Here is a 22,544-nt window from a genome sequence, read left to right as displayed (position 1 = left end):
TCAAGACCTGCCTAAATAAAGTGAATGACTCTTGAGCATGTGAGGTGCAATGCTAATTCCTCACCAGATTAGAAGAGTCCATAGTCATGGAAGAGGTGGAGTTCAGACCTTCTTTCTCCTGAGGGTGCAGTACGGGCAGCTCCTACAGCCACGAGCTTTGTCATTTTGTGATCAGACACCCATTCACTGTCTTGCAGCAACTTGCAAGAATGAGCCAAGATGAGCTCAGCACGGTGTGGACAGCTGTTTGCGCCCAGTGTTGATTACATCTGGTTTAAGGCGCTGACAACACTTCAAGGTAGTTCATCATGCCAGGATGCCAGTTTAGTTACTCAAGTCACTGCTGAATCTGGAGCTCAACTCAACAGAATCAGCAGCAGTAAACTGTATGTAGAGACTTCAGTAGATTACCTTAGCTACAGCAGTTTCTACTATATTACAGAATTAATCAGTTGAAGTCAGTGTCTGACACCTGGATTGCAGTGGGACCTAGATTTCAATTGTACATACGAAAGGAATTCAGAAGCAGATACTGGAATTGGTAGGTATTTAATTAAGCGAGCTGAAAGTTGCTGTATTTTTTAGAAACCATTTTGTTCTTTTAATTTATGAATGGATTTATGGGTTATATTTTGTGTAATTGAGCATTTCAAAACTCTCTCTTAACAATCTCCAAGAGCTCTGAGTACTTGAAGTTGTACAAGGGGACATGATGGCATTTATTTGTGGTTTATTAAATTTTTGTTTTCACAGAGCCATATGAACACAATCTCTGAGTCTGGCAGTCACTCCTGTAGCTGGTCTAGATTCAACATTTTGGTTCAAAGTAGAGCAGGCTTCTTAATGCTGTGCTCACTAGGATTTAAATAACTCCAAGACTGCATACTCCACAGCCTCTCTGGTTAATATGTGTTTTACCACCCTGACAGTAAAAAATAATTTTTTCTCATTCAGTTTTTTTATAGTAGCAAGGAGCTAATGAGGAATGTGAAATAACTATATTGGAAGGGAGGAAGAGTACTTGAAATGTACCAAGCTCTGTCTTGGGGTAGATGATGAGTGAGTAGATACTTTAAAGGTTTGGATAATAGGGCGCACTGCTAAGGATGACACTTGTGGGTGTGTGCTACAGGATGCCTAGTCAAGAGGTGGATGAGGCCTTCTACAGACAGCTCAAATCAGCTTTGAAGTCACCAGCTCACGGGTCTTGTAGGGAACTTTAACTATCCTGACATCTTCTAGAGAAGCTACACAGCAAAGCACAATCCATCCAGGAGGTTCCTGGAGAGCATTGATGACATCTTCCTGTCACTGGTGTTGCAGGATCCCACAAGAAATGGGTGTGCTGTGTGACCTCATCCAACAAACAGGAAAGGGCTTGTTGGAGGTGTGAAGGTTGGGGCCAGCATGTGAGCAAGTAAGATTGCAACCATGGGCTTCAGGAGAGCTTATTTTAGCCTCTTTATGGATATTGACAGAATCCCATGGGAAGAGGTCCTGCAGGGAAGGTTGATATTCAAGGATCACTTCCTCCAAGTTCAAGAGGTACTGTCATGGTTTGATGCTGGCACAATGCCAGCGCCCCATGAAAATACAACTTACCAATCAAATGCTGTGAAATGTGATCAAGAACAGAGCAAAGCAGGCCAAACTTAATAACAAAGGAAAAACTTTATTACACTACTACTACTACTATTAAAGGAAAAGAAAGGGAAGAAAAAAACCACAAAATTTGAAATTAAAACCTTCCAAAACATTTCTCCTCCCTCCACCCAACTCCACCAAACCCCAGCGAGACCCATTTGGATCCTTAATCAAGTTTTCACCCTTCAATACAATCAATACTGAGTCCATCGGGGAAGAGAGGAGTCCCCTTGCACCATAGACCCCCAGGAAACACAGCTGCCACCTCTTGTGTTTCCAATATCACACGTGGCACCGCCCAGACACACCGGCCAGTGTGACATTCTCCTCTCCATGTCACAGTGCTCTCACCACCGTGCATGGACAGAGACTGCTTATAGGGCCCCTTTAAGGATGCTTTGCCAAGGACCACCAGGAACAACAGTCCAGTATCACAATTCGGGACTAGAGTCCCCCCCATTTTCCCCTGGGGCCGAGGGTCCAAAAGACAGAGATCGCATTCTCTTCCTCTCTGAAGATGGAGGGCATCCTCACACCCTCCTCAGCTCTCTCTGTCCATTCCTGAACTGGTAGTTGCTGAAGAAGGTCTCTTGGCTCACCAGTGCATCCCCCTAAAATGCAGTCCCTCTTGAAAGAAAGAGTGGTTCAGTCTATGGTAAACAAGCAGAGTCCAGCCAGAAGCCACTCTATCATCTTCCCCCAACCTTCTTCTCTGAATATCTGAGGTCCCAGGCTGTCTCTCTTTTCTTCAAATTGAGGAGGAGTAATATTTCATAAAGCCTTCATTTCACAGGAAAGGGTTAAAATTCCCGGACTCCCCGGATGGCTGAAATCTCAGCCCAGGACTCTTTCTCTAGTCTCCCACGCTGGGCATCTTCCCCCCCCCTTCTCCTTCTCCTCTGCCGGCAAACTCCCAGGTGTCTGCTGGCTCTCTATCTCTTTTCCCTCTGGCTTGGGGGGGGGGGAACAAAAACATCCCAGATGTTCTCCACCCTTCCATCCGCAGGAGCTGGCCCAGCTCGGTTCCCGATCTTTCATCCTCTTGGCCTACCTGTGCAGGCCGCATGGCTCCCCTCCCCCACCCAGCCCGGGCTGGGCAGGAGAGGTCCGTACCATGCGGTGACCGGAACCAAAGAAGGACGAGTCCTCCTGGGAATTCCGCTTTTAACCCCTCGGTGTTCTCAGAGGCGTGTCCACCTTCAATTGGTCACCCCAAGTGTCAATATCCAAACCTGACCCCTGACTGGACTGACCTCTTCCTTCTAAAAAAAAATTCTCTTCCCGTGTCAAACCATGACAGGTACATATCCCAGTGAGCAAGAAGTCAGACAAGGAGTCAAGAGATCTGCATGGATAAATGAAGAACTCCTGTCATTACTCAAGCATAAGCAGGAAATACACAGGAGATGGAAGCAGGGTCAGGCCTCTTGGAATTAATGTAGAGAGGTTGTCAGACTGTGGAGAGATGAGACAAGGAAGGCTAAGGCCCATTTGGAATTAAATCTGACTGAGGATGCCAAGGAAAACAAGATGGGCTTCTTCAAATGCATCAGCAACAGAAGGAAAACAAAGGATAATGTGGACCTGTTATTAAATGGAAGAGGCATCCTGGTGACAGAGGACACAGACAAGGCAGCGTTATCAAACAGTGCCTTTGGATTGGTGTTCTCTGTCAAGACCAGCCCTCAGGAATCTCTGACCCAGGAAATCAGGGTAAAGGAATGTTGGAAGGAATATTTTCCCTTGGTCAAGGAGAATTGAGTTAGAGAACACCTAGGCAAACTCAAAATCTGCACATCCATGGGCCCTGATACAATGCACCCATGAATGCTGAGAAAGCTGCAAACACCACAGTAAGGGTCCTGGTCATAATATTTGAAAGGTCATGGCAATCTGGAGACATGTCTGAGGACTGGAAAAAAGCAAATGTCACCCTGGTCTTCAGAAAGGGTAAGATAGAGAACCAGGGAACTACTGTCTAGTCAGCCTCACCTTAATCCCTGAGAAAGGGACTGGACACCTCATTCTGGAAGCCATCTCTGTACATGTGGATGACAATAAGGTGATCAGCAGTAGTCAGCATGGATTCACTGAAAGTAAATCACGTGTCATTAAATTAATTGCCTTCTATGGAAGAAAAGCTACCTGAATGGATGAGGGGAGAGCAGTGGATGTTCAACTTCTGCAAGGTTTTCAACACTGGCTCGCTCAACATCTTGTAGGCAAATTCAGGCAGTGTGGACTGGGTTATGGGGCAGCAAGGTGAATAGAGAATTGGCTGAATAGCAGGTCCCAGAGGGTCATAATGACACAGGGTTGGGTTGGAGGCCTCTAGGTAGCAGTATCCCTCAGGGTTCAATACTGGTGCAGTATTTTTTAAGTTTTTCATCAGTGTCTTCAATGAAGGGGCAGATGCCTCCTCAGCATGTCCACTGATTACTCTGAGCTGGGAGGAGTGGCTGACACCCAAGTGCTGTGCAGCCCTTCAGAGGGTCCTCAACAGGCAGGAGAGATGGGCAGAGAGGAACATTCTGATGTTCAGCAAGGGCAAACGCTGGATCCTGCACATGGGGAGAAACCATTCCATGCACCAGCACAGACTGGGGCTAACCTGCTAGAGAGCTGCTCTGTGGATAAGGACCTGGGGATCCTGGTGGACAAGTTGTCCATGAGCCTGCAGTGTGTCTGTGTGGCCAAGAAGGCCAATGGTGTCCTGGGGTGCATCAGGAAGAGCACTGCCAGCAGCTCAAGGGAGGTGATCCTGTCCTTCTGCTCAGCCCTGTGAGGCTCATCTGGAGTGCTGTGTCCAGTTCTGGGCTCCTCAGCACAACAAGGACATGGAGCTCTGGGAATGGGACCAGGGGAGGGGTATACAAAGATGGTTAAGGGACTGCAACATCTCTCTTCTCAGGAAAGGCTGAGGGAGTTGGGCCCGTTCAGCCTCAAGAAAAGAGAACTGAGAGGGGATCTCATCAGTGCAAGTATCTGCAGGGAGGATGCCAAGAGGATGGAGACAGGCTCTTCTTGGGGGTGCTGAGCAGTAGGACAAGGGGCAACGGGCAGAAACTGATGCACAGGAAGTTCCATGAGAACGTAAAGGAATAACTTATGTAGGTGACCATGCACTGGAGCAGATTGCCCAGGGAGGCTATGGAATCTCCCTCACTGGAGATATTCAGGACCCACCTGGACACAATCCTGTGCCAGGTGCTCTGAGATGGTCTAGCAGGGAGGTTAGAGCAGATGACCCTTCCCGCAGTACCCATCTTGTGATTCTGTGAATAATGGAAATTATGTGAGTGTTGCTTATACAAGGATGATACAAGGGGACCTGCTGTTTGCTTGACTGAATTTAGTATATTTCATTAGGGAAGCAACTGTTTGGTAACTAACTTAATAATTTAAAAGTAATTTACTTATTTGGTGAGCTTCATAGATCTGTTTTAATACTCCTTTTATGCATGGTTTCTGTTATCAAATGAAGAAACTGCCAGCAGGAATCTAGTTTTCCTAAAACAACTGTGCCGGATTTTTGGCAAGAAAAATTTGATGTTTTATCACTCATTTCACTGAATATTCTGTTGTCTGGCATTCAGTGATCAGATTCTGATACAATGCATACAAAGACATATTTTTTTCAAGGCTGCTCCCATGTCAGCATTCTAACACCTTTTTTTTTGTTTTCTCATATTACATGTTTGACTCTCAGTTTGGTATTTTTTTACAGGGTTTGAAAAACCAGGCTCGGGTTAAACTGAACATAGTTAGATGTCCTCCAGTAACCACAGTCTTGATCAGAAGACCAGACCTCAGATATCAGTTGGGCTTCAGTGTGCAGAATGGGATTGTAAGTAGCTTCCATAGTTTCTGATCAAGCTTTAAGATACATGAAACTTCCTCCCTATTTGTGGTTAAGTTTCAGTGTGATGAGAAGAAGGAAACTGCTATTTCCTCCCTTACAGCAAGCAGGATTTTGCATTTGTTCAGTCTGAGATATAAAAGTTGTGTTAATAAGAGGTTTTTTGTCTTTTCTTCTACTTATTTCACAGTTGGCCAGAGGAATAAAAACGTTGTTTCTGCTTAAAAAAACAAAAATGTGTGGGAAGAGTCTGCTTTCAGCATTTATCACATATGTCTTTAACCAAGCCATTGCATGATCTCAAAAAAAAGCCAGTTCTTGATTCTTTTTGTTGTAAGGCATCTGCCTAATGAACATGATTAAATTAAGGTCCTTCATACACTCATAAATTTCCAAACCACAAGACATGTAATGTACAACACAAACAGCCTTTTCTGACAGTTTGTTCTGCTCTTGGAAGAAAATATCCATTAGCTATTTGTCACTAACAAATTTTGATTTTGAGTCAGTGATTGATTGCATCTTTGAATTTGTTGTTTCAAGCCTCTGTTTAAATGTTGATTCATATATTGCAGGCAAAAAATGAGTAGTCAAAAGTGTCTGTTCCTTATCCAGCCCATGATAAATTTGTGCTCTCCCTTGCAGATCTGTAGCCTTATGAGAGGAGGCATAGCAGAGCGAGGAGGTGTGCGTGTTGGTCATCGAATCATTGAAATCAATGGGCAGAGTGTTGTAGCAACACCCCATGAGAAAATTGTTCACATCCTCTCAAATGCTGTTGGTGAGGTAAGAACCAGTAATGTGTCTAGGCAGAATAGCAGAGTTCATTGCTGTTACCAATAACAACCAATGGAAACCAGTAACAAGCAGTGTCCTTCAAGGGCCTGTACTGGGACCAGCACTCTGTCTGTCATGGCTTCATCAGTGACATGGACAGTGGGATTGAGTTGCACTCTCAGCAAGTTTGACGGTGACATCAAGATCAGTGGTGCTTAAGGAAAGGGCTACCATTAGAGGGACCTGAACAGGCTAGGAAAGTGGCCCATGTAACCTTTGTGAAGTTCAACAAGACCAAGTGCAAGGTCCTGCCTCTGGGTGTGGGCAGTCTCCAACAGCAATAGAGACTGGGGCTAAAGGGATTGAGAGCAGCCCTGAAGAGAGCAACTTGGTGGAAGGAAAGTTGGATATGAGCCAGGAATGGACACTTGAAGCCCAAAAAGCCAACTATATCCTGGGCTGCATCAAAAACAGTGTGGCCAACAGGGAGATGATTTTCCTTCTGTATCCTGCTCTTTTGAGACCCCGCTTGGGGTACTGTGTGCAGTTCTGGGCCCTCAGCATAAACAAATGAACCTGCTTGAGCAGCTAGAGATGCAGGCCTTCAAAAGGGAGAGACAGCTGAAGCACCTCTCCTGTGAGAAAAAGCTGAGAGAGATTTGGTTGTTCAGCCTGAAGAAGAGAAGGCTGCAGGGAGACCTGACAGCAGCCTTTCAATGTGTAAAGAGGGCTTCTAAGAAAAATAGAGAGAGGCTTTTACCAGGGAGACAGTGTTTTTACCACTGGAGACAGTGCAGAACAATAGGCCATGGTTTTGAACTGAAAAAGGGTAGATTTATATCAGGTATAGGAAGAAATCCTTCACTCTAAGGTTGGTGAGCCACTGGAACAGGTTGCCCAGAGAAGCTGTGGATGCCTCATATGTGGAAGTGTTCAAGGCCAGATTGGATAGGGCTCTAAGTGACCTGTTCTAGCGAAAAATGTTGATACCTGTGGAGGGCAGTTTAGACTAGATGATTTTGAAAGGTCCCTTCCAATTCAAACTGTTCCATAATTCTGTGGTTCTACCTCTGTTGGCATGTTGCTAATCAAATCCAAAAAGCTGAAGTGAGAGCAAGCCTGCACATCATTTCTTTCATTATTTGCCCCATACTTCTATGCTTTAGAAGAGCCATACCTTGAAAATATGACGTGAACAATTTTAGATGGTTCATCAATACTAAACATATTATTTCTTAAAATCATCACCTGCAATACTTTAATAAGGGTATGAAAATTCTCAAGTTTTATCATTTTTTCTGCCTTGTATGACCTTATCTGGATCCTTCACCCAGGTGTGCATGTTTAGAAACATCGCTTAACTTGGCTTATTTCCTCTAGATCCATATGAAGACCATGCCAGCTGCCATGTACAGACTGTTGACTGCACAAGAGCAACCAGTTTACATCTGAAGCCGACACTTCACCACCGCAGTGTGCATGGAAGATGTTTTTCCTCATTAGTGCTTGTCTCTCTAGTGCTGCATTTCTGTGTCTGCAAAGACATTTCTTTCTCTCCCCCCAATCACAGACACAAATACACTGTTGCTTTCCCCTTCATCCCTTTTTCCTCTTCTTCCCACCATTTTCCTGCATTTTGATAAGGGGCAAAATGTATCTGTGGAACTATTTTGGTTGCATCTTTTTACAAGTGAAACTTCATACAGCTCTACATGCAAAACAGGAAAATAACAGCAGCATAGTTTACAGAAGTGTTCACAGATAGCTCTATTTCATGCTACATAATCAGCTTTATTTCTGTGGCTGTAATTTTACAAAATGAGTAAATTAAATGTTGCTGAATGAAAAACAATTACTTTACCAAATAGATTGAAGTATAGGGTGAAAGGTGTTCTCTTGGAAATCCTGCCTGTGACTTTGCTTCTCTTCCCCTATTTTCTCACAGGCACCAAAGTAATAAAGGTTTGTACTAAAGGTTAGTTCTAAAGGTTTGTTTCTATGGGGAAAGTAGAATACCAGAAGGATTATTTTGGCCTCAGGAAACTTTGCCTGCTTATAAAGACTCAGTAAATGCTGCTGTTGTAAAATGAATTGTCCAAATACACATCTTTTAATTCCCCTCTGTCATCAGTTCTTCATGATAGTAGATACTATCTAGTAGAAAGATACTCTGTAAGTTCCTGAAACATGTTATTCTTGCATTACTTACACTAAGAAATTTGGGAGGCATTTTTTTACAGCTGCCTCCTCCTCTCTGCCCCCACGTTTCTAGTTTTCTCCAGCTTTGTGTTTTATAGTTCCTTCCTGATTTTAGAGGTTAAAGAAGTGTGGGGGGGAGAATCTTTAAATAGCCACAAGAAAAATACTGAGGGGATCTGCTGAATAGCTACACTTTTTCTAGGCTCTTAATTCCAATTTTGGTGCACATAGCCATGTGTGCCAGTGTATATAGGCATTTTTAAAATTGTGCTTCCTATTTATGAAGTTTGAATATAAGAGATCTGCAGACTATTCTAAGTAATTTTGTTCTCTGAGCCAGTTTTAACATATATTTTTGTCCAAAGACCTGTCTAATTTTATTGACTTCCTGTTTAGTTCATGATATAGGTAACAGTTGAAAGGATGAGGCAGGAATAAACTTATTTATTTTGTTATATAATTTAGCTTGTGACTTTTTCCCATATGTATGGCACTTACAAGAGATATGTGTGTACTATATGCACTTGTATGAAGATGACTAACTGTAGGGATGTATGAAATCTTGTATTTAATTAGCCTCTAAGTTGCATGCTAGAGACAAAAGGGGAAAAGGGGGTTGGGTTGGCTTCTTTGGTTTTTTTAAGAGGGTTCAAAATAAAAAAGAAGTGTCTTTTCTTCCTAGTGAGAGAATTCTACATTCTCTGTAGTTACTTTTTTCAGGACTGTATACTGGTATTTATACTGAAGTTGAACCATGTGTTTAGTCAGGCTAGTATGTTGATTTCTTTTAAAGAAACAGTTTGTGCTGTGTTTTGCTGTGATGGAAAGGCTCAGCGAGATGAAAACAAGACAACACACAGCCACACGCCACTTCTGCTTTGCAAATGCGGTGTTGTTCATAGTCACTTGTGTCTCACTTGTTGTGATGTGAGCTGTGCAATGTAAGCGTTGCTTGCAGTCCAGTGATGATCCTAGACATTGCTATGGGGATTCATGGAAGTGGATGTGTGCATGTGCACTTGTTGCAAACACTGCTGAGAACCACTGAGCACTCTTGTCAGGGGTACGTGTTTTGGCTTTCTGAAGTCATGGATCACCACGGCCTGATTAGAGTTAGAGGATAAACTGTATTTCTGTGGGAAGCAGATATTTAAGGGACGTTAATGAAGCGGTGCATAAACTGTTATAGTAAGGGGATATGTTTTAGTGTTGAGATTAATGTACAATGACTTGATTTTACTGCATTTCTTGTTGTTATATAATTTAATCCAAGACTCCAGAATAGCAGATTGCACAAGAGAATGGTGTTAGTATTCCAGGTTAGTACTTAACTCTGCTGCCTCACTGATGCAACAAGATAATTAATGGCTTGTGAGTATGTTTAACTGTAGACATCTGGTTTATGCTATTTTGAAGCCTTTTTCTAGAACTTTCCATATATATAGTAATAAATGTAAATATGGTATATAACCATGTACAATTTAGAAGATTATATACAGTGCAGCCTTTCCATAAATTGCCTGAGGAAACTTTGTGAACGCTTGATGACACAGTTACCATGCTTCTGGTTCCTGCTATGTGTATGCCCTTCACTTGTTTCTGTGGTTCTGTCTAGCCCACTTCTGTGGTGAAGTCTTTAGCTCACTTCATGTGAAAATTATGAAGATCTGAATATGCAAATGTATTAAGAAACCACTGTTTCTTTGGACATTTTGCAGCCAGGGGCTTGTGAAGCTACTGTTCATCCTAAATAAGTGCTTAAAATTAAGCAAATGAATGCTTGCAGGACCAGAGCTTAGCAAAAAAAAAAAAAATCTCATTTTTTTCAATTGCAGTATGTGCATAAGATTTCTAAACTGAGAGGTCCATAGTGTGTGCACACTTCTGAGAACAGTCTCGTAAACAATCCCATTTTACTCTGTAAACAGAGTTTCAAGAAAATGGAACTCAAATGGGAAAGCTGGCTGTTCTCTAGATTGTTGCAGCGGTATGATAGATCAGATATGGGGATTTTTAACAGATGCAAAGGAACATTCCTTCAAAGGTTTACATTCCTTCTTTAGTGACAGGCCTGAATTCTTTTTCTTTCATCCTTGCTGCTTCGTATAGTCCAATTAACTCTTCAGTGTTTACATTAAGGATGAAACATCCCTTGTATTTTTTTATTTTTGAGAAGTTTCACGTTTGTTTTGATCTTGTTGGAGTCTCAGTTTGGATTTCCAAGTTTGCTAGCTTTCCTTCTTTTCTAAAAGTTATGTATTTCTCAAGACCACAACATGGTTGAGATCTCTTGTATATATTTAGCGCAGTACCTAGACTATGAAGTTGTACTATTGTTCTGTAAAGAGGATGAATAGAAATTATTGCAAAGCATTGGGAAAAGCATAGTATTGTATTTGTAACAATATTGTTCTTTGTAAACATTTAATGATCTCTATATAAAAATATAAATATATATATATATAAATATATGTGAGCCTGGAATGTTGATATTGCACATCTACTGAATGTAATTACTCTGATGTTTTCTGCCACAGGTCTCTGACCTCTCTAATGAAGCTGTGCTGGTTTGATTTGGGGGAGAGACAGAGGGGAGAAGAGTGGGCTTTTTGCTTTGGATGGGACAGGGTAAGGGGTTTCTGGCCAGTTATTTTGTTGTGATGTATTTACTGTGCTACATTCCTTTATTTAACAGAGCGCTAATGTCTGTAAGATTTGCAACAATAAACTACAAAACAAAAATGCCTCAGACAAGGCTGAGAATTTGCTCCTACTGACCTAGAGGCTGATTTGCCAGTGCTGAATGTATAGATAATTGGAAGGTGTCTGAACTTCTTTTTGCCACTTAGTCTGGAGTAATTCTAATCTGTATTTCTGCAGGCGTGAAGCAATGCTGCTACCTTTATTGTTAAAACAGCATTCTTTTCAGGTAATACATGACACTAGTGCTCCTGAAGAAAGGTGATACCTAATCTAAGGTGGCATCCCAGTTTTTACTGTGTGAAATGCCACTGTGATTTTGATAGAAATATTATTTCTCTGACTGAATAACTTTAATTAGGAATTTTTCATAAATGGAGATTTGATAAAAATTCTTTACACCTAATTTCTGAAACAACTGTTTTCCTTTAAATGTCATCAGCATGGTTTATTATTAAAAACCTAACACCATTTGAATAAATAAAAAGTAGAATTGTGATATGTCTGTCCCTAGAATTAATTGTGGAACGTAGCCTTTGCTAAGGTTAAAAACCTTTATTTAAAATATATAGTAATAAAATAAAAATATATGAGAGATTATGAAAAATATTATCATATTTGAGAGTTAACAAAAAAAAGTAATCCAGGGAGTATTTCTTCTAGTGAGGCTTCATAGGATTTTCTGTGCCTCATAGGTTTTCATGAGTACTTTGAAACCACAGAAATGACAATACATGCCACAGCTGATTCAGAAGAAATCTAAACATGGGCATTCAGCCATTTAGGGCTATTTGTAACATGAAATAGAAATACCATTAACGTGAGAGAATGAAGTATTTCAACTTAGTTGCTTAAATGACAGAAGAAATTGTAAAGTCCCTGGTAAAAGTGCAGTGGACAGGCCGAACTTACGTTCTGCATTCCACTGTGTACCACCCATTTATTCTTACCATTATCTGTACATACCAATTTCTGTGTTACAAACTTTTCTGCATTTTGGTGGATAAACAAAAGCCCTTACTTTAGCAGTACAGACAAAAATTTTGCAGATTTGCTGTATTCATAGGGGACATGTTTCTTGCCCCCTCCTTCAGCGTTTTAATAGTTTGGATCCACACAGAGGACAGTTCGGTTCCAGCACCCTGTAGAGCCTTGCAGGCTGAAGAGGTGATGCTGGTGACTGACAGTGTCAGTGTCAGGGATGGGATGGTAATTTAAATAAATGTTCAATGCAGAAGCATATGGAGCAATCCTGACCTAAAATCATGGTACAGAAGAGTTGTGCCTCTTACCTGAGTAGAGCCAGGCCTGTGCTGTGCTTTGTGCTGCTCCTACAGATGGACCTCCAGGAATGTCCTTTGGCCGCAGAACAAATTTAGATTGTTTAAGAAAGGAGCCTGCAGGTAGCCCCAGTGGTACTCAAAATGGTAAACACCACCCAGCAATACCTGTGAGCCCCTGCCTTTGTCTAGAGCAGCAGCAGTAAGGTCCCATGTGAAAAGGCCTTTTGCTTGACTGTAGAAGTGATGCGTAGACCTAAATGGGGTAAAAGATTGGGATCTGCAAAACTTGTGCCCTGCCTGATGCTGCAAAGTCTGGGGTTCCCAGCACCTGAAGGAATATAAAATTCGCTATACCAGCTTCTTTGTTCATAGCACTTCCTGTAATAAACAACGTTTTAAATGAGACTACATAGAGATGCCTTTCTTCCTGGGATAGTAACAAGCCAGCACCACCTATTGCAAAACACCTGTGCTTTTGGGTTTGGATGTTGTTTCACCATTAAGGCAAAAATAATGGTCTGCCATTAAGAGGGAAGTTCACTGAGCCAAAGGAGCCCTTCTTCAAGACAGATTTTATTTTATTCGAGTTTGCACATCAACAACCTTCTTTTATAAAGAATAATTTTAGGATTCTTTACACCATTGTTTGACTTAGTTTGTATCTGAATATCTCCATTTTATGATAGGAGATTTTAATTTAAACCAAAGTAACAAAAATTTGCGAAGTTCTTCAATACCACTTTTGACAGCTCCTTCCACAAGGATGATGTATCATCATACCCCACAACTACACATTTCCAAACTTCACAGAGATGCAGGGCACCAATGCATTACAAGCCGATGAACTGCAGCTGAGAGCCCAGTAAAGGCCAGCTTATTCACTCTGCAGAATGATCTTCACCCTTTGGGGTCTGTGCATAAGAGTATTAAAAAAGGGGTGATTACTGACAAACCCATCCACCCATTTGCCAGAGATGATCTTCCTCTGCAGTATGTATATGTCTGACAGCAGTGCTCTGCTGAAGAATAACCAAAAAGCCAGCTCAAAGCACAGTTTCTCTGACAACACAAATAACACTGTGAGGCATGTTTTGCTCTTTGGATTCTCCTCTCCGCTAGCTGTTCTCCCTCTGTGGTGAAAGTACTTGGGTCACCACAGCTCTCTAGGTACAACAATCCAGGATGCAATCTGTAAGGTAACACATGACTCTCAATGATGTGGCTTGCTGGGCAGGTTTCATCACCTTTAAAAAGTAAAGAGAAGTTTAAATCAGTTTTGTTTTCAGGTTCTTGTTCTGTTAAAATAGATTTTACCCAAATAGGAAAAAGCTAGTTGTAGTGTTGTCTGTTATTTTTAAAGAATAATTTAAAAACCTGTACAACTCCTAGCATTTGCCAAGGAGGCATGGGAACAGGAGTCCTACTTGGGAGAAGGAGCCGGGTGATTTTTTATTTTGTTGTTATTTGTGGGGTTTTTGTTAGTTTGGTTTGGTTTCCCCCTCAAAGGTGCAGACGAGTGCTCTAACTCCAACCTATGACATATCTGGTATTGTTTAGAAATAACCTAATGTTGCTTCCTTGCAGAAGCCACTGAACTGTAATAACCCTGTTATTACAGGGTTATTATAAGGCCTCTGTGATAAATTAAATTCTCATAAAGAGCCTTTTCCCTCCTGTTTCTGTCAAATTTATCAAGGCTTTTGCTGCCTGAAGGCTTTTCAGCTTTTGCTGCCTGAAGTGGGAAATCCCACTTTATTTGCAGGGCCTAAATGATACTGATGTGTTTTGCATGAGAACCCAAACCAAAACCAGCTGTCATAGTAAATCACTTGTGCTATGCATGAATCAATTTATCTACTCAAATGGTCTGCAAGTTACCAAAACATTTGTTTGATGAAGTCGGCAGTGTCTGAAACTTCTGGATATTCATTCCATTAATGTTACGCACATTGTTTTCTATTTTCTGCTTTTCCTTCTTTAATACTAGGTCTTATTTTTATCCTGGGAGCCAGTCACAAAAAAGTTGCTTCTAGTGGGTTGACATAAAAATTTCCTTGTCAGCCTCCATTCCTTCTGGTTTGCAATAGCAAATGCTTGTTTATAACATCCTATCCCTCCCTCCTGCCAGACTCAGTATAAAATGCTGTTACGTTATTTACAGTTCATGATTCCTCATTAGAAGACTGACTTGGTTTTTAAATACACATACTCTGGTTTCTAGCTGATAGAGTAAGAAATGTCACTCCCTACATGAAACTAAAGTGCTGAAAGAAGCCAATTTAGTCCAAAAACTCTTGATACACAGACTGGCAAATGGAAACCTATACTTCCAAATCAGGGGCAGTGTGTTTCCACATCATCTGATCAGTACAAGTAATTAAACTACCTGCTCAAGGAAAGTGACACTGGCTTCTGCTATGTGTTTCTCATCTGATTTTAAAACAGACTTGATATTTTCCACCAAGTCATGTATGTCTGGGCTTATGCTGCAGGACTGCTCAAGGATCCATGCCACGTGTTTAGTGTCCATGTAAGACTTATAGTCTATCAGAGATTGGAGTCTTCCCCTTGAAGCTTTTGCTCTCGAATTCTTCCTCAAGACAGCATTCAGTGGATTTATATCATTGAGTGTTGCAGTTTCACAGTTGAGCAATTGCCCTGAAGACAAGGATGAAACAAAGCAAACAATCGACACTGTTCATGGTATTCCCAAAGATTCCCCTCCTGATTCAATGAGGATTCAGTGCATGGTTTAACCTTGTAGAACGTAACAGTCTGGCATGGTTAAGGTGGCATGGAAAGCTCACTATCGGGTTTACACAAAATGCCTGTAAAATAGTAATACAAAGCTATGACTGAGTGCATATTACATGTCAAAGCGTCTGGAAGGACTCTTCCCCTTTGGAAAGCTCTTTGTCATTTTGTGTACATTTGGTTCCTTTCTCTTATTTCTGCTCTGAAGAGACCAGAAATGCATGTTGAGTGTTAGTATAAACAGGTAGAAGGCTTTTATGATGTCTCCTAAACACTTTATAACTCTTAGTTACTAGCAGTCAAGCGGACAAGTACCTGAAAACTACGACCTGTAAAGATGGAAGCTAGTAATACTACAAAGTAGAAATTCAGTGGAAAAAAGAAAACCAACTTAACGCACACCAAAACATTCTAAGTTACCTTGCAAGGATTAAACAAAGGGCAATACAGAATCAATTTCATGGCCTTCGGTCAAATTAAAAATTCACTGCCTTTAGTGTAAACAAGTTACCAAATTTTGACCCCATTGAAAGGAGTAAAAAACCAGAAAATGTTCCAAATGCTCTTGACATGGGGCCTCTGCACAGCAGAAGCACTCTGCTTTCACAGCTATTAATAGGCTCTGTGTCATGTAACTAGTGCTTCAGCAGCAGATTCTCTGGGCTGCTCTGGTGGAAGTTGATAGGAGGCCAAGACAAAGCACATGAAAATATTCCACAAAAACAGCAAGTGTAATCCAGATAGGCATGCTCCCAATATCCAAAATAAGTGGCTGTTACTAACATGGCCCATTGGCACTTACATTTGAGTGCTAGCATGTATCAGCAGCTACTGTGGGGATTCCAATATTCTCTAGTAAAAACTGCAAGACCCCTGACTGATGTGTTTTTCAAGACTGTCAGCAGTATCACAGACTGTGTAGTCACATTAGCAGTTTTCCCACAGCAACAGAATTACATCACTGACACCAAAGCAGTTTCATTAACTCTCCACCATGGGTTGTGTTGAGTTTTTGAGGGTTTTATTTTTTATACAATGAGGACTGAGAAAAGGGGAGCAAATTTATAGGCTAATTCCAAATCCCCAAGCCAATTTTGCTTTAAATTGCTCACGTTGATAACTGCACTTGTAAGACTTTGGATGTCAGTGCACTGAAGAATCCTTTGTGCACTCTCTCCTCCTTTTCCACTACCCCTCCCTCATACCCAGACCCTGATACAGACTCTGTTTCTAGAAACAAAAACCTAAAGAGCAGCAAGACTAAGGGGTTAGGTGGAGAAGGTTTGGCAAAGCACAAAGTACTGTTATGTAGGTGCTCTATTGGGAAACAGCCGATTTCTTCAGGTACCAGGTTCAATGTAACAAACTTCTGAAAAGTATTCTTTTCAAGAACCATTACACAATCACTGACAGAGAAAAAAGAGTCACCTTGAGGCAGCTGACAGTGCAGGAGCACAGGGTCAGTTTTAGAACATTCCTGCAAGGGATTGAAGGCTCTCCTGTTAAGTCCTTCAGGCACACAGCTTGCATTTGAAGTGGAAAGACTCACTCTGCTGGAAGGCTCCTGAATTTCTTCAGCTGAGTAATAAGAAGTAGAAAAGTAAAAGCAGTCAAAATAAAGCTAATCTGTAGAAGCCATTATTAGAGACTTTTTTCCCTGCCATGTGTAATGAGGAAATCTGCAAATCTGTAATGACTGGACACAAAGGTCTAGAGGTGCATGTATGTGTGCACAGACCCACACTTACTGAACAGTAACATTGGTCTAAACCTTATTTAAATGTTAGAAAAAACCTGTTCTACCTTATGCAAGTGGAGTAACAAAAGACTACAGTCTAGTACCCCCTAGTACAAAAATCACCTTAAACCACCTGATCAGAGAGAAGGGAACTACACCTTTATTGGCTAAAAACTAAATCTTAGAGAGCCGCAAATCCTCCTGCATATAGGCAGTTGTACCAAGATATGACAGCATACGGTCAGAGAGGTTGGCCAACTTTTGCAATTAGGTATCTTGTAAATCAGTGACCAGTCCCTAAAAGGAATTAAAATCTTTACTTAAATATTGTCCTGGTTTCTTGTGATATGCTATATCCTTCCCACTCCTCCTTTTCCTAAGAATGAAACTATGTGCTGCAATTTAATGAACAGGACAGGATGAAGCTGTGTGCATTTCTCACTAAGCTTGGTTCTCTACCTCCATCTAGTGGCACCTGGCATGTTACAAAAAAACCAATTTTCTTGATCATTCAGGAGTTTAAAAATCTGTAGTGGGCTGCCCCTGGCTGGATACCAGGTACCCACCACAGCCGCTCTGCTCTGCAACTGGACAGGGGACAAAAAGATATAATTAAAGGGCTCATGACTTGAAATAAGGACAGAGACAGATCACTCATCAATTACTACCATGGGCAAAACAGACTCAGCTCATGGATATCAGCTAATTTTATCCAAAAACGAGCAGCATACTGAGAAGTAAAACACATCTTAAAAACACCTTCCCTGGGCCTTATCTTCTGCCCTGCAGCAGTGTAGGGAAGGTGGGTTACGGTCAGTTCATGACAGTTTCTGCTGCTGCTGCTTAGGGAGACGAGTCCTTCCTCTGCTGCAGTGTAGGGTCCCTCCCACAGGAAACAGTTCTCCAGGAATTTCTACTGCTTGAGTCTATTCCACAGGCAACAGTTCTACATAAAATGCTGCAGTGTGGGTTACTATTCCATGTGGTCAGTCCTGTTCCAGCATGGATCCCCAAATGGGTCACAAGTCCTGCAGGAAACCTGCTCCAGCATGGGCTCCTCGCTCCACAGGCCTGCAGGTCCCTGCCAGAAGCCTGCTTCAGCACAGGTCTCCCACGGCTTCACAGCCTTTCTGCACACACCCACCTGCTCCAGTTGGGGGTTCTCCATGACCTACAGGTGGATCTCTTTATCCCCATGGACTTCCACTGCTCAGGAGGCACAGCTGCCTCTTCATGGGCTGCACTACAGGCTGCAGGAAATCTCTGCTCCAGCACCTGGAGCACATCCTGCCTCTCCTTCTCCACTGGCCCTGGTGTTTGCAGGCCTGTTCCTCTCACATATTCTCACTTTGCTCTTCTCTGACCACCAATACATCTGCAAAGTAACTTTTTTCCCCTTCTTTAATAGGCTGTTACAGAGGTGTTAACATAATTTCTGGTCCAGCCTTCTCCAGCAGCAGGTCCATCTTTGGAGCTCTGCCAGTCATAGATGAAGCTTCCAGTAGCTTCCCTGCCACTAACAAAACTTGGTTATGCAAACCCAGTACAAAACCAAATTAATGTAAACAGTCTTTTACTCAGAACACAGCAAAAATCTGTGGTGTCACTCTTAACAGGTATGTGGCAGCGGAAGGAGCATCAAGAAAATTTAAGCTTTGATGATATGTACTTGCTGAGCACAGCACCTTTTTGTCAACACAAATACAACTTAGAATCCCTAAAGAGAAGAAAGAGTGACACAAACCTGTATGCAACAGGTACCAGCCTAGAGAATCAAAAGGTAGGCAAGGTAGCGAAATCAACAGACCCAGCAACAAAATATGGCAGACCAAGAATCATGCAGGATTAAAGAATCCCTCACCAACCTAAACTTTTCAAGATCAGTGGAGCTGTGTTAGTAGTAAGCCCTGAAGTACAATGTTGCTGTTTCTTTGGAGATGTTGTTTGTTTTTGGTTTTTTTTTTTTTTTTTTTTATTCTAAACAGATTAATCAACAGATTTTGTGATCTTAAGATAATCCTTAATAATGTTAATGTTTCAGAGAGATAATTGTCTTATGGTGGTGAGTACTGGAAATGCCTATGTTCAGTTTGATGATACAGAGCAGCTACCAAGCACTTCCAGCCGCCAGCAAAAGGTTGTATTGCCTGCCCACTACAGTCAGCAGTGGAAGTCCCAATCTGCTGAACAGGAATGGTTATGAAGTCAGTAAAACAATTTTAGCTGGCACAGAGGAGCTTTAGAGCACCTCCTGCAGACAGCAGTCAGGATTCCCCTCACACTGCTGGCAGAGTAGTACACAGTTTTAACTTCCATTGCGAGCTACGCTCAGTTGATCAGCCCTGATAATGCCAAGGGAACCACAGCATCATACACAAATACCCTGGCATGACAGCCTGCCAGCATGAAGTGAAAGATCAAGTTTTATTTATAGACTGTTACGCTGCATCTCCTGAGACCACCCACAGACTTCCTCTGCCACAATTCAAACATAATCCCCCATTTTATATTTCCCTCCTTCAGTGGTTTAACTGCAGCCAGCAGCTCAGTCCCTCACAGTCACTCTCACTATTCCACAGTGATATGGGGAGAAGATTTGAAGGACAAAAGTGGCAGAACTCATGGGCTGAGATAAGGACAGCTGGAGTGAGGTGGGGAGGGAAAAAACTCAAGAAACTCCAAGGAAAACAAATGATGCAAAAGCAGTCTCTCACCACTAGCTGACTGATGCCCAGCCATTCTGCCCAGCCATTCCCTGAACAGTGACAATGCCGGAACATTCTCCCCAGGTCACAAATCCAAAGCAGCATCATAGGCTGCTATGGTGGAAATTAACTCCATTCCAGCCAGATGTAGTACACCTCTCCAAATTTAAATAAAGGAAGAAATACTGCTCAGTGTATTTCTTTTTCCTAAATTCTAGAAAGCCTTGGCACCTAGAAGAAGCAGCAATGTTAATTTTCTTTCTTAAGAGGCTTGCTTTCTTTTTTTATCTTAATTTAACAGACAGGCTGATAATTAAATGTCTCTTTACAGACATTTTTATTAAAAAAAAAAAAAAAATACTGGACAAACCAGTTAGGAAACCCTTTGCCATATTTGCTCAGGTAGGTCTTATTCTTCCAAAAGAAATTTTAAAATACAAATGCCTCAACCAATGTCTTATCAGAGCATTTTTTCAAAACAAAACAAAACAAAAAAAAACCACAAAACCAAAATGCTTTCCTGACTGTCCTTCACTGCAAGTGCATTTTCTATGCTATTTTTTTCCTGTTTCCAGTCTTCATAACTTTTAATGTGTATCTTTATATTTGATAATCTCTTTTTGTTTGAGCTCCGAAAGCTCAGAGAAAGCAATAGGAGTTTTACCAGTAAGAAAGCTTTAAAAAAGAAATCAAGAGAAGATGTAGCAAAAGGTTTCATTCGGCTTATCACAGCATGCAAGACACCAGAAGTAACCAAGTCCTTCTTTCCAGAAGTTTCACGAAGTCTATCTGAGTTAAAGGGGATTTTGACAGAGCTGACATTTGGCTAAAGTATGATTTTATGCAAACTCTTTTTTCCCCTGATTCCAAATATATAACAGGAACAATTCCAAGTAACAAAGTTCAAATGTAAGTTTTTTTTTACAGTTTACACACCCCCTGACAGCTGCCCCACACCCCCCACCTGCCTTGCGGAGATGTTGTCCCCCATGCCTTTGTGTCCCTCCGTGCCAGCTGCCCCTCATGCCGGGCCAGGATGAGGGACCTGGCCTGGCTGTCCCCCGTTCCTGACGGTCACTTGGTACTGAGGAGTAAAGGAGGGTCGAAAGGGCGCGTCTTCCTTACGCTTCCCTCTCTTAAACCTCTGGGGCACCAAAGCGCCCCGCTCAAGGGGGCCTGAGGGCCTACGCTCGGCTTTCCGTGCTACCCTGTCATTCTTCCTTCTCTAAAGCCCTACAATTGGCTGGTTGATGTGAGCGCACTTGGAAATGGGGAAAATGAGATGCTTTCAAAGGGAGGCAATCCTTCTGGGTAACTACTGCAGTGTTTCAGCAACAGAATTTGAAGACAGTGCTGGGCCTTGCATCAATTGCATTGATTTTGAAATGTCACCCTCAGCTTCTGAAGTGTGAGGAGCCCGGGGTAAAGCTCCTTGAAAGACTGGACTGTGCTGTCCACCAGCAGAGGACTTGTGGGTGCTGAGTCACCAGGAAACCAAGCTAAGTCTGGGATCCTTGTTCTACAGGTGAACCGAGTTGATTTCCAGAGGAGTTGCGTGCACTTTTCCGCCATCTCACGCAGTAATTTCTTTCTGCTTTCAAGCTGGCTCCTGGGTCTACCTGAAGATTTTAACAGAGAGGGGATTGACTACAACTCATTTTCATTGGGATGTGGCTATGCAAGGGTCTGCAAGGAATCTTACAGGGAGCACGGAGCCTGGGCAAACATCTGTGAGGCTGCGGCTTTGGCCTGTTCCAAAGGGCCCTTCCTTGGGCTCGACATCTGCAGGGCGTTGCAGATCAGTGGGCTGCAGGCTGCTGCCAGAGCTCCCACACAACACAACTGTGGCAGCCCAGGAACCACTGCAAACCTCCTGTGATTGTTCTGAGGCTTTCAGTGGCCAGAGAAAGAGCAAGCAGGACAAGAGGAGCTTTGTGTCAAGAGCTAAGCCAGCATCTCCCTGCCACAACAGGGAGGCCGTGCAGCAAAGGGAGTGGGAGCAAAAATCAACATGCACCGGTGTGCTCAAGAAGCAGCTGCACACTGCAATACTCTTGGAAATTTATTTTCTTTGCTTCTTTTTCCCCCCTACATGTGATGGAAGAAGTTGGCTTTTCAGAACCAACTAAGATGCCAGGGAGAAGAAGCACACTTGCTTTTTGTTCTTGGGTGCAGGCTGGGCTGCCGTGTCTTCTGAGTTCCCCTGGGATGCCTTGAGCTCTGGCGTATGGACTGGAAGGACATGTTCTGCTGCTTCATGACTGAGGAGAACTTCCCAGGCTTTTCTCTTGTGTCAGCTGTAGAGAAGATTCGGTTGCTGGGCACAACAAACCCAGAGCAGCTGGCTATTGTGAGGTCAAGGCAGCGGTGTCACGTCACGGTGCTCTCAGCACAGCGACGTCCCGGTGTGCCCAAGGCCTGGTTGTCCAGAGCAGCTTTTCCGCTCGCTCCCTGCAGGAGGATCCTTGCGCCCAAGGAGTTCTCAGCAGACGGCCTGCACGCCGAGAGGAGTCTTGCTTTTCCCCTTGGCTGGCATTCAGTGTGCAAACCCGCAGAGCACGGCCAAAATGTTCGGGCGGGTCTGTGCCGCGGTTTGCACCATCTTTTCTGTTGCTTATTCTGGATATTACCTGACCCACCTGACTCGTAAGTAAAGGTTTATCCTGGGGCTGGCGTCCCCTGGCTTTTGCTTCGCTCTGCTCTATAGGCCGCGGTAGTGACCGAGTTGACCTGGGAACAAAATTGCCGTTAGGATGCCACCAGTTTGGTAAATCTCCTGCCAGCAGCATCAGCTAAGAAGGGGGTATCTGTGCTGGGTGGTAGGCGCAGAGTGTTTGCAATGCCATTTGCAGCCTGCAGTGCTTGCCTTCCCTCCCCGGGACAGC

The 22,544-nt window shown here is 42.7% G+C and overlaps 2 protein-coding genes across 5 annotated transcripts in view; one reads left to right on the top strand and one right to left on the bottom strand.

Annotated features, from left to right (window-relative positions):
• APBA1 (amyloid beta precursor protein binding family A member 1) overlaps positions 1 to 11,233 on the top strand; it is an 86,448-nt gene extending 75,215 nt beyond the window's left edge. For 3 of the 4 annotated variants that reach the window (XM_002190283.7, XM_012577461.5, XM_030258349.4), the window contains 3 exons: positions 5,372 to 5,491; positions 6,149 to 6,289; positions 7,661 to 11,233. In XM_002190283.7, the coding sequence (XP_002190319.1) occupies positions 5,372 to 5,491; positions 6,149 to 6,289; positions 7,661 to 7,732 (333 nt within the window). In that variant the 3' untranslated portion in view covers positions 7,733 to 11,233. The remainder of the gene's footprint in view (positions 1 to 5,371; positions 5,492 to 6,148; positions 6,290 to 7,660) is intronic. The other variant, XM_030258350.4, reaches the window with a different exon arrangement.
• Positions 11,234 to 13,365: 2,132 nt separating this feature from the next.
• Positions 13,366 to 21,231, bottom strand: ENTREP1 (endosomal transmembrane epsin interactor 1). Its single transcript, XM_072922824.1, is given in 6 exon segments — positions 13,366 to 13,548; positions 13,550 to 13,667; positions 13,670 to 13,706; positions 14,849 to 15,120; positions 16,645 to 16,837; positions 21,052 to 21,231. Coding segments are annotated over 6 exon segments (843 nt in total). The 3' UTR covers positions 13,366 to 13,505.
• Positions 21,232 to 22,544: the final 1,313 nt, after the last annotated feature.

The sequence above is a fragment of the Taeniopygia guttata genome, chromosome Z (assembly GCF_048771995.1).
Source record: "Taeniopygia guttata chromosome Z, bTaeGut7.mat, whole genome shotgun sequence".
Classification (NCBI taxonomy): Eukaryota; Metazoa; Chordata; class Aves; order Passeriformes; family Estrildidae; genus Taeniopygia; species Taeniopygia guttata.
This window is presented reverse-complemented; position numbering and strand designations above follow the sequence as displayed.